Source organism: Petromyzon marinus, chromosome 36, assembly GCF_048934315.1.
Source record: "Petromyzon marinus isolate PM22_M1 ecotype Great Lakes invasive population chromosome 36, UKy_Petmar_22M1.pri1.0, whole genome shotgun sequence".
Taxonomy (NCBI): Eukaryota; Metazoa; Chordata; class Hyperoartia; order Petromyzontiformes; family Petromyzontidae; genus Petromyzon; species Petromyzon marinus.
In genome coordinates this window covers 10,647,403-10,659,941 of record NC_133702.1, presented here as the reverse complement: position 1 = coordinate 10,659,941, position 12,539 = coordinate 10,647,403, and the positions used below count along the sequence as shown (strand labels likewise).

General features: G+C 43.4%; 1 protein-coding gene across 1 annotated transcript in view; it reads left to right on the top strand.

Moving 5' to 3' along the window:
- Positions 1-12,539, top strand: part of HDAC6 (histone deacetylase 6) — a 35,708-nt gene that overhangs the window by 12,632 nt on the left and 10,537 nt on the right. Inside the window, exons 11-17 of the mRNA XM_032966428.2 lie at positions 593-719; positions 1,682-1,747; positions 3,917-3,976; positions 4,410-4,499; positions 7,708-7,814; positions 8,630-8,697; positions 11,501-11,786. Of these exons, the coding sequence (XP_032822319.2) occupies positions 593-719; positions 1,682-1,747; positions 3,917-3,976; positions 4,410-4,499; positions 7,708-7,814; positions 8,630-8,697; positions 11,501-11,786 (804 nt within the window). The remainder of the gene's footprint in view (positions 1-592; positions 720-1,681; positions 1,748-3,916; positions 3,977-4,409; positions 4,500-7,707; positions 7,815-8,629; positions 8,698-11,500; positions 11,787-12,539) is intronic.

The following is a 12,539-nucleotide window of genomic DNA, read 5'->3' as shown; positions in this document are numbered from 1 at the left end:
AATACATGTTTTTTTGGTTAGATCACGTAAATATATAAATGTGTCGTTAAACCCGCCACCACCCGACACAGCCAACTAGTAAGGGTTGTCATGTAAATAGAACATGCCAATTCGTTACTAGTACAGCACACCGGTGTGTTAGAAAGCAAAGCCACAACATTTACAATCTGTACTCTTTGGTTCTTTCGGTAAAGTCACGTAGGTATAAAATAAAATAAAATACCTACGTGACTTTACCGAAAGAACCAAAGAGTATGGATTCCTGCAGTCACGAAAGCTTCAAATCAAGATTTACAATCTGAGTACGACGTTTCGCCAGTAATTACAACCGGCATCATCAGGCCGCAGCCAGATTTGTGGAGAAATCCTCCTTGAGGACAAGACAATGCAGCACCGATAGGATGGATAAGATGGCAAAAATGAGACTGATTAATTGAGATAACAAATGAGACGATACAAATGAGATAATATACGTGACAATGATTAGTTAAGTATCGAATAAAAAATCATGACGATGTATTATTAAATCCCGGTTGTGGAGGGCAGCAGTGGTGTTTTCATGCCTTCTGTGTGTGTAATCTCCTCTGGGTAGGGTGCTCTACTTCTCCGTGCACCGTCATGAAGGGGGGGCTTTCTGGCCCCACTTGTCGGAGGGCGACGTCACGGCTGTGGGACGCGGCATCGCGAAGGGCTTCAACATCAACCTGCCCTGGTCTCGGGTAACTCTCCCAATACACCTGTGCACAAGGCTTGGGGGTCAACGTTGGATTTTCATTTGTGTTTGCGTTACGCTGGCTGTGCATGCATTTGTCTCTTTTAAAATGCTTTATAATGCTTTCTATACATGGTATAACGTTTTTTTTTTCCATTAACTATGTTCATTTGTTGAACAGGGGCAGGGAGGGAGGCTTAGTAACTTTTTAAAGCAGATCATAATATGTAGTGTCAGTGATTCGGAGACAAGGGTTTTCCAGGAGGTACCTTCTTTATTAACACCTTCACACTTCACAGGTTTGCCCTCGCACTCTCCCTAGTCGTCTAGCCTAGCCTAAACAAAACCCTGACCGTGTAACACTGATGGCGCTGACCGAGACAGCCAACAACTCTCCGGCCGCGCAATATCTAGCGAAGACGGCAGCGACAACGAGACGAGTCCACTCCCAGAACCGGCAGCCCTGAGCTCCCGCTCTCAGCTCCTTTTATGCTACTCAGCGTGGTCTGGCTCTGCCCTGGCCGAGCCTCCCTTCTGGAATCCACTAGCAGGTTCCAGGGGCTTCCAGATGGGGTCTTCCATGACCCTTGCCCCAGTTCCTCCGCCCTCCCGACACACACAGCCGTGTATATGCTCACCGGCGTGTGTACTGTTTGTCCACCGCAGTCGCCGCTGCTGGGGACCAGCCGCCGCTATTACACTACATATACATTATCATTTTTATACATTTTTGTGTTTCTGTTCGGGACTTGTCCTGTAGAAAACTGGCCAAAATAGCACAAACCGTAGACATAAACCAACGTGAAAACGACCACCTGCAAAATACGCGTACGCTTTTTGCCCTGACCGCTACCCGTCGGCGTGCTGTTTTTTAATGAAATATTTCCAAACACAAATGCACGTTATATAATCCATGCATACGCTTGCTTTTTTTCTCCTTGTGTGTGTTTTTTCTTATTTGTGTTGCAGACAGGAATGTCCGACGCGGATTACGTGACCGCCTTTCAGCAGATCCTCATGCCCGTGGCTTATCAGGTGCCAGCCCCCACTCGCTTCAACCTTTAAAGGCATTCCTTTAGCATCTATTTTCAAGAATCAAATGCGGAACGCATCCTACGACGCTTTCACGCATGCCTAGAAAACGATGCATTTCTATGACCACTGGGAACCAGGCTTCTGCCAGCTCAGTCCCAGCACAATACCGGGACCGGGATCTGTCCCCATGCTCCATGAGGCTGTGGTCTCACTGCCTCCCTACTCTCCCATGATTTGCGGGTAGGGAAGCGGTCTTATAATATTGTTTGTTTTTAACAGTGTTTAACAGTGCCAGTTAGGTTAGACCAAAGATCAACGCTTTTTTTTTTCTGAAAATTTTAATCATCAGCATTATCATCTTAATACAAGCACAGCCTTCCTGACAGGAATTTTAAATGAGCGAGTTAATGTCCCCGCGTTCGGTTGTTACGTCCGCGAGGACTCCCGTGATGATCTCGCAATGACCCGGCAATGTCACGGCGTCGGCACAAGACACCAGTGGAAAACCTCCGCCCAGTCCGCTTGGTCTTCATGTTTTCACTCGGAGGTCCCGAGCTCTGTCCTCCCACCCAAGTGGCATGGCACCAACATGATTCCACATCTCCAAACCACGTCACACACCCATTGGTGGAAATAAGTACTGAACTGGGTGGTGCTTCCAATTGTAAAAAAAGTTTGATCCCATTGCTTTTTCAGTTCTCTTTAGAGGAAGATGTCCTGGTTTTATTAATTAATTCCCTTTTTATACATCATAAGTAAATCAATCCCCTTCACATACCTCACAGGTTGACAAGGGTAGTCCAGGCTTGCCAGTAGCATGTACACTTTAAATAAAGCGTAAGAGTGGCTTCATGGATCCACTATACGTTACTTGAATCTAATAAATAAAAGCAGCTTATTTAATTGTTACAGGAAGTCCTCTATTTACGTTTGCTGCTATTTATTTTATTTCACTATTAATGTATTACGTTCCCCAACGACTTGGGGAACGTAATTTTAGTTAAAATGCATTGATTCACTATAATGCAGTTTTTTTAATTGAAATAAAAGAACGCAGTAGTTTTGGCAGCGTGCTCCCCCTAGCGTGCGCTACAGCCTCAGCCTTTACTATACTGCTCTCTCTCATTGCAATCTTGCGCCACCATCTCTGGTGAATACTCTGTAGTCACTTATAGCCGACAATTAAACTTGTTATAATAACTTTTTGGGTATCTTTTGTTATCTTTTTTTTTACTAAATATTTTTTCTGAAAATTTGCACCAATTAATAACCCCCCAGGAACGCATCCTAAGTTTATATAATTAAGTCGGTGCGAAAGTATGTTTCGATGTTCGTTGTTTTGGCTAACGTCGCGTTTTCCAAGAGCGCATCCCCAACGTGGAGGACTTACTCTACACCACTGTTCTTCACAAATTTTCAGAGGGGGGCCACTATCGCCATTAACAAACACATCATCAGTGCGAGGACTGCCACACATTTGAAACCATTGGGGTTTGCGACAGCACGGTGCCGGGGGGCGTTTTCACATTTGCGCATTATCGAGGGCCACACTAAAGACTACCAGGGGCCGCCAGTGGCACGCGGGCCTTGCAACGGAGAACACTGCTCTACAAGATATTTATGCAATGCAATGCACGTTCTGTGGAGCGATGTGACAGTGCTCTCGAAAGGTGTCTGCGCTGCAGGGTTGAACCGTGTTCAGCATCCGCAATATCTGGCACCCTCTCAGCTGTTGCTGAGAGGGTGCCAGATACAATAGGCCCCTGGGTGTGGCAGTACCTGCCACTCATTGCAGTCGTTAAATTCGTGAATGTCCGACCTGCTGGTTCCCACTCCCAAATTGAACACTGGGTTTATTGAGTAGCAAGCCGAACACAACAGTGACAGTTCCTGCGTAGACTTGATCATCTGTCCACTCCTCAGAGCTTTGTCCTGGCACTGACAGGTGCCTCTCCGATGTGTGTATTAGAGTTGAACCACACGTTTCTAGGCACCGTTTGACATTTTGCTCCACGTGCTGGTTGCTTCCGCTGTTCAGCACAAAACCTACACAGTATAACTGCCAGTTCCTGTAGGGCCTGTTCAACACCCTCCCATTATACCACCTCGTGACAGAATTTCTGCAGATGTGCTGATTGCATGCTCACGTGGTTGCCTGTGTGCGTGCAGTTCAGTCCGCAGCTGGTTCTCGTATCTGCTGGCTATGATGCGGCTCTCGGAGACCCCAAGGTAATGTTCCTACGAAATGACAGAAACCCATTAATATGAATTTGTTCAAATGCATATTTACGCTAATGTTTTACCACCCTTAGTCATGGTGTTCATAGACGAAATATCATAAGAGCCCTTTGTCAGTCCATTGCTGGATGAACGCTTCCCCACGCTGTGTGTTCCCGTGTAGGGTAGTGACTTGCCAGTGTGTCGTTAGCATGTGCACGTGTAAGCTGGTGAATGTGTCAGCTAGGTAGTGTGTTCCGGTGTAAGCTGCAGTGTGCAGTGACCTGCATGTATGAACATCAGTGTAAGCTGGTGTGTGCATGTTTAAACATGTGTAACCTATGCAGTGTGTACATGTGTAAGTTTAGTGCACTGCGTAGGCTGCTGGGGGTATCTGTATAAGTCGGCGTGCATGCAAGTTGTCATGTACCGTGCGTGAGTGCAGGGTGAGATGTGCGTGTCACCTCCGTGCTTCGGTCTCCTCACACACATGCTCATGTCGCTGGCTAATGGGCGGCTCTGCCTGGCTCTTGAGGTAAGTACCTGCCCGTGTGATGTGTCCCAGTTTTTGTACCTTGGAGGTGGCAACCCCAGCTGTGTGCAGGGCTGTATTTCAATCTTGATTTGAATTTCAGTCAGGATCTTTCCAGGTTGCTAACCTACAAAATATCTCCACATCCGGCACACCACATCCAGTATACCTCTTGAAATGGCTGCGGCTACTTGCCACGCACCTACTCCAGTCTACTAGCGACCCGGAAAAGATTCAGTGAAAAAATTAAGTCCTGGCTATGATACAGTTCAGCTTTCGTGACAGTTTTCCAGACCATCAATTTATGGTCGTACTTATTTTGTACGTACACAGCACTTTTGCCAGTCCACTGCCAGATGAGGGCCTCCTCGTGCCGTGCGGGCCATGAGAGTTGTTTGACCATACTGCACCACGTTGTTCAGTGTGGGTTGGTGATGCGAGCACCCAGGTTTGATTCAGATATCGCCCGTCACTCATGTGAGCCATGGCCAGTAATGACACTCAGCTAGAGTAATTTTTCGTGGACTCCAAATGACATTTGGGTTCCTATGTGCAAAAATCTGTGTCCATATCCATGCATTAGTAAGATGGGACACTTGTTATTGTGCACTCTTATGAGTCAAGTTCACAAATGTGATGCACTGATCACATAGTTAGCTCTTTAGAATAACTTAAAGCTTTCGTGAATGCAGGAATTCACATTATTTGGGTCCTTCGGTAAAGCCACGTAGATAGGTTCAAGGAAAAATAACAAAAACTACGACGCTTCGATTGCAACACAAGCGGTCATTTGAAATGGGTCCATTTCAAACCTTTATAAACAGTTTGCCTTTAGAGGCTAACCCCCTTTTCCTGATGATAACCGCTTGTGTTGCGATCGAAACGTCATAGTTTTTGTTATTTTCCTTGAACCTATCTACGTGACTTTACCGAAAGACCCAAAGAATACTTTTAAGTCTGCTACAAAACTGGCTCAGACTCAAGGATGGATCTCGAACTTGTATCAGTAACTGGTTCCAGGTCTTCGGGCCAGAGACCCAGACACTGCTGCGCTGGCCATATCACTGCACAAGGTTTGTGCGCAGGTACAGCAGCAGATCTCCGTAGGCTGCGGTTCGTAGATGCCTTCAATTGGGGTCCATTCAGGCCGGTAAGCACTGCTCTGCGAGACAGGATGGAGCGGATTGGTGCAGATCCTCGTTGACGAGTAGGCATAGTTTATAAATAATCTTACGCTTGATAAGTAGCCAATATAACTCGTCCGATAGCAAGGTTGCGATGGGATCATATTTGGACTTGTGAACTGTCGGGCGAGCCGCAGCATTTTCCACCGATTGGAGCGGATGCAGATGCACAGCACTGGCATAGCCGGAGATGCTGTTGCACTAGTCCACACGACTGATTACGAATTCGTACACGAGCATCCTAGTTGTCTTGAAAGATAAGGTTAGAGTCTGTTATGGAGCAAGTTAAGTGGTTACGAATTTAACATGGCCGATATAATAGCTGTAGTGTGATAATCTTGTTTAAAGCATATTACTGATGTAATGTATATATGTTTCAGTGTTCAGAATAACGTGGCTACAGAGCTTGGACTATTCTAAAGACGTGTTTGTAATTATGGTTATGATTAAAAGCACCTCTGATAGTTAAAAATGCTGGAATGTTCATTATTCTTTATTAAATAAATAATGTGCCGTTAATGCTGTAAACCTTTACAGTAACTTTTCGCGGTTTCACAATTATACAGGTACAGTATAACATACTTGGGTTTTGACGAGATCAGACCAGATCCATGAATGAGTTTTAAAACGATTGTCTATACGGTACTGTTTTTAATTCCATAGTGTACGTGGTTATTTATTTATGATTTATTTTTATATGATTATATTCATGAATAAATAATGCCCCATTCAGGCAGTGAACTTTTATTGAGCATTACAATGGTTTCACAATTATACGGTGCCATCATAATTAAGTAATGAGACCGCACATATGAAAGTATGTGGGAAATTTTTATTCTGTTAAAAGTGACCTGTATTCATTTGTACATATTGCTTTAGCATATTTTCTGTATGATTCATGCGACTGTATTTGTTTCGATTAAAGCTTTCGTGACTGCAGGGATTCATATTCTTGGTTCTTTCGGTAAAGTCACGTAGAAGGGAAATCATCAAAATAAAACAATATAATAAAATTCTCACGACGTTTCGGCCACAACGCAAGCAGCCGTCCTGAGGTGAAGAAACAGAGCTGTCAGAAAGACGCTGTATTTTGTGACAGAAACGTCGTGAAAATTTTATTATATTATGTTTTATTTGTATTATTTTATTATTTCCCTTCTACGTGACTTTACCGAAAGAACCAAGAATATGTATATGTTTCATTTAACTGATGGATAAATGAATAGTTAAGGTTAAAGAGTTATCTATTTGCTAGGGCGGTCATGATTGAGCTTTGACCGAGAGTTAATATGTTAAATGTGTTAATAGAGTACTGTTGAATGTTGCTAAGAATATTGGGTTATATTTAAATTATATAGTGGTAAAAAAGAGGAACTAGCCAGTACTACTTGTGAGCCGAAAAGGACAAACACGTTTATGAACAATGTGGACTGAGAGACGTAGTGCGACGCTTCTCGTGTACAGATTTTGAGTTTGGAGTTTGAGAAGAAAGTGGTACCTACTTGGAAGGCATGACCACGTCCATCGTGTGCATGCAGACACCCTGGTCCACTGGCACACTATCTTTAACACAATTAACTAACTTTATTATTTTACCAGGTAAGGCCCACAGAGCTATGTAGCTCTTTTTCAGAAGCGACCTGGCCACAAATGATAGCTCAACGAAGTGGCTTATCACTTGGAAATATATAGCAGGCAAATACTCTAAACGCACGTTTTTAAACATTGGAGGGAAACACTGGAGGACCCCTGGTGAAAAAATCCACATGACTACAGGGAAAGAGACATGCAAACTCCAAATATACAGGCGTCAGGGTTGTGATCGAACCTGCAACCTTCTCTATACCACGCGAGGTAGTTAACATCTCACCACCACGGTGCCCAATTAAATCTGCAGCCACCAAATTTAGCATGGGCTGTACATTTCAGATGTGCTTCACATTGCGCACGGTATAGAATTTGTACCTTACCTCTGTGGTTTCCTCGTCAAGCTGCTGCTGATGCTGCCGGGCGTGAATGTGTTGCAGGGCGGCTATAACCTGGAAGTGACTGCGGCGGGGGTGTGTGCCACTCTGCACGCCCTCCTGGGAGATCCTGTCACCTCCACGGGGGGTTCACGCCAGGCCAAGTGCAGGCAAGTGCAGCGCAACACAGAATGATAACACGGGACAGCAAAATACGTACAAGCAATAACAAGGTAACACGGTGCAGCTCTTCATAGGACAACGATGCAGGACCGCATGACTTATATTGAAAACTGATTTATTGAGAACTGGTTTTTGTGTTTAGTTTGTTGCCCTTTCACCCCACCCGCATCTCCGATTAGCACGGTTGGCTACGTACGGTACGAAAGAAGTTCAAGATACATCACAGTCGAGCGGAGTGCAAAGAAACGCAGAACAGCAGTCGCAACATAGCACAGTACAGTGCAGCTGCAGTAAAGTGTGGATGCATTATCTCAACTCATCTGTCTGTTTAATTGGGTCATGATAACTATATTAAAGATGATCTAATGTAAATTAATATATATAAAAGGGACATTTGTGAATATGTGTGTCTGTTCGAAATGTTTAGCATACTTCCCAACATGCAACAAACTTGAAATTTGGCATGCGTGTAGCTTCCAGACTGTACCCTATATAACGTTGGCCAAATTTATCAAAGCGTTGCCAACATGTTAGTGGAAAAAAAATCAGCATGAAGCGGTCAAGGTGATGACCTCACACGCCCATCCGTGCGCTTTATCTCATGAGATGTGATGTCATCTTGTGATGTCACGTCATGCGCCGTGTGACATCGCATGTGTGACGTAATTTTGTAGTGTGCTTCTGAAGGTAACATGATGTTATCTCCAATTAAATACTTGCGCAAGTTGGAAAGCATTAAGTAGTCCATCCATATGCATGATTTTTCTTCCCGGTATTTGTGTATCGGGGTGTCCTGCTGCAGTGCTCTGGAGGACATTGGGCGAACGCTCGCCACTCAGCAGAAGTACTGGTCGTGCCTGCGCTGCCATGGTAAGAGGGAAACACTCGGGTAACTGACACCAACACGTTCTTCCGATTTTAAACATTTTCTTCAGACATTTTTGTCAATAATCGCGAACGATTCAGTGATTAAATTTTGATTTAAAGCTTTCGTGACTGCAGTAATTCATATTCTTAGTTTTTTCTTTTCGGTAAAGTCACGTTGAAGAGAAACAACAAAATAACAAAATATATATAAAACAATAAAAAATTCTCACGACGTTTCGACCATAACTCAAACGGTCATCATCAGGTGTGTCGGTTTGCATAAATTTATTTTGAAAACGGCATATTTATTTATATATATAAAAATAACGTTTGCGTCACGCGCAACGATTGGCTGTTTGCCAGGACTAGTCCATCTATTTTTTGAAAAGAGGAGGGGGGAGACGAAATTTGTTTTTATGTATGCTGTCTGAAAGCCACTGTAAGCGTGAACAATCAAACACAGAGACAATTTCAACCGAGAAGATGGATTCTATCTTAGCAATCATTGGAAAGATTTGATAAATCATTTCAGTTCTTGATTGATTGTTCATGCTTACAGTGGCTTTCAGACAGCATACATAAAAACAAATTTCGTCTCCCCCCTGCTCTTTTCAAAAAATAGATGGACTAGTCCTGGCAAACAGCCAATCGTTGCGCGTGACGCAAACGTTATTTTTATATATATAAATAAATAAATATGCCGTTTTCAAAATAAATTTATGCAAACCGACACACCTGATGATGACCGTTTGAGTTATGGTCGAAACGTCGTGAGAATTTTTTATTGTTTTATATATATTTTGTTATTTTGTTGTTTCTCTTCAACGTGACTTTACTGAAAAAACTAAGAATATGATTCAGTGATTATCAGTCGTGTCGTATTGTGCCTGTAAGGATTTATGTCTCGGCCTCGCTGTGCGCTGCGTTGCACCACTATCCGAATGCGAGATAACCTCGCATTCAATAAACCTTCAGAGCCAGGCTGAACATCCGACTCCAAACGTATTTAATTAATTGAACGAGGTAAAACTGATGGAAAAACAGCACAAATACAGCATATGTTAATACTTGGAAATATCAATACAATGAATGAACACTACAGCATCATAACATTGTCTTAGATAACATGAAACTCGGCAATATATTCTGGATGGACCAGGCACCTACATTAGTACTGAATAGCTATACAAGAGAATAAGCTACTGTGTTAAATAAGGGCACATCGTGTAATCATCATACTACAGCCTAAATGTACAGCACTACAAATAACACTGAACTGTGGATGAGATATTTTGTCATCCTTGCTCTCAAGATCGCAATAAGGTTACATGGGTACAAGTCTGACTCGACTTATTCAATTACAAATAACATTCACAATAAGGCAAGTGGCAGGCTTCGTTGTTAACTAGGCCTCATTTATCATAACAATTTAACAGCATCATAAAGGCATTTACAGCATTACAACGGCCATTCTAACATTGTAACAGCATTCCCAGTATTATAACAACATAAACGAACTTACAGACAATGCTTCTTAAAGTCCCACAATGAACAGTCGCATATGTCTTCACGGGGACACTCTTTGTGCCACCATTTTGTACTCTGTGTAATGGCTGACACCAACGTGGTTGAGAGGGAATCTTAAATCGTAACTTCCTGGTCACGTGACCAAACTCGGCATCAAAGCAGGAAATTCCTGTGTACACATACCCCCACACCTGCCGTGAGACAGAACAATTTACACTGTTTGCATATTAAATGTTAACAATCCTTTCAGTTCGTAGAGCGAGACAGACCGTACAAGATAATACATTATTGTCTTTTTCTTAAAGTTTCACTCCAGTTGTGCAGTTGTTGTTGTTGTTGTTATGAGACACGTAATCAATTAATAGCTCTCACAGAGCAGTGCGTTATGCCTCATTGGAAACAGCCTGTGGAAAGCGATATCACACAACTTTTTCTAATCCCTTCAATTGACTTTTCCCACATTCTCTGCTCCTCAGAAATGTTCACCGCATGGCATTGGAACCAATTTGTAAATGTCAGAGCTGGAATTTATTCAAATTTACATCATTGGTGACTGAGCTGAAAATATCTGCTCACTGCAATTGAGAAACTGGTTTAATCTCGGGTAAATGAAGCCTGGATTAAAACCCAGGTTCTTAGTGGTGCCTGCTCAGTTTTCAGAATGATGAACCACCCGTCAACCTCAAGAATTGATTCGTCATTCAAATTGTATGTATGTTGAACTTCTTTTGCGCCGTACGTAGCCAACCGTGCTCTTCAGAGGTGTGGGTATCGGACAACAAACTAAAGGCAAAAAGCAGTTCTAAAGAAATGAGTTTTCAATTTCAAGGATGCGGTCCTGCATTGCTGCCTTATAAAGAGCTGCACCATGTTACTTTGTTATTGCTGTTTTGCATTTTGCCGTCCCCTGACCTTGTGACCTTGAACCCTGACAATTTCATCACAGCACGGGGGGGGGGGGGTGTTACATGCCTAGTTTTTGAGATGCATATCGTCAGTAATGCCACAACTCGTGGCTTAATCATTCTGTCTTTGGTGGGCTGATAAGACTCGTACACTAGATTGTTTAAGTTCCAGATGTAGGGTTTGAACCTGCTCTTTAAAAGCATCTATAATTGTTTCTCGATATGACAACTTTTGATGTTGCTAAATGTAACAATACAATCCTAACAATGGATGCAAATAGTGGACGTCTGTGAATAGCTTCATAGCTCATCGGATTATGCCAGTCGAAATAAAGATTCTGATCTGACAAATATATGATTGTCCTGTGTTTAAGGTTTGGCAAAGTCAACATCAGTCTCTGAAAATGATGACAAAGAAGGCAAAGAGATTGAGACGGACAGGGAAAAGGACCCCGCAAGCACCACAGAAATCGGCGTTATGACGACAGATGAAAAGACCGAAGTCATGAAATCCGGCGTTACGGAGACCCCCGTCGCGGCGGAGGCTGTTGTCACGGAAATAGGAGATGGGGTTGTCATGGGGATGGTCACCATGGAGACGCGCATCACCGGGTTGGTGTATGACAAGCGCATGAGGGATCATCACAACATGTGGGACCGGTGAGTTGCTTGTCCGCATGTGTGTGACCTGTGAGTTGAATAGCCAGAACCGCTAAAATTTACCGACGCGTGGTGACGCGTTTCACTACCCATGACAATCAGTGCATGTCACCTGCTATGACATTCATCAGTTCACATGGAACAGAAGCGGAAAAGTGCGGAAAATAAATATGGAAGGGGTGCACATTTGGAATTCCACTGATAGGAGAGGACATTGATTCGTGCACTTGGCCAGCACAATGCAGCTAGAAGAGATGATGGACACAGGTCGATAACAGGGGTCGGTAACGAAAATAACAAGAAGAGCCTTTATTCGGTAAAAAGTTAAATATTTCAAGAGCTGCAATGCCTGTGAATACGAGATGGTGTTCCTTAAATTACGTCATTAAAGAGCCGCATGCAACTCCGGAGCCAGAGGTCGCTGACCCCTGGTCTAGACTAATGACTGAGTGGTAGTCAAAGGAGAGAGAGAGAACACGTATGACAAGGCATCTCATATGGAGATGGAGCAATGAAATCAGCTAATACGCAGGAGCTGGATTGTTAAACCACTATAATCTTGAGGAATGGTGATAGCTTGGGGTGGCCTTCAACCATGACAGCACGGTCCCTTCACCTGATGAAGGCCACTTGTGTTGTGGCCGAAACGTCGTGATTTTTGTTATTTTTTTTTACCTACGTGACATTACTGAATAGAACCAAAGAGTATGGATCCTTGCAGTTACAAAAGCTTCAATTCTAGAATTGATGGTG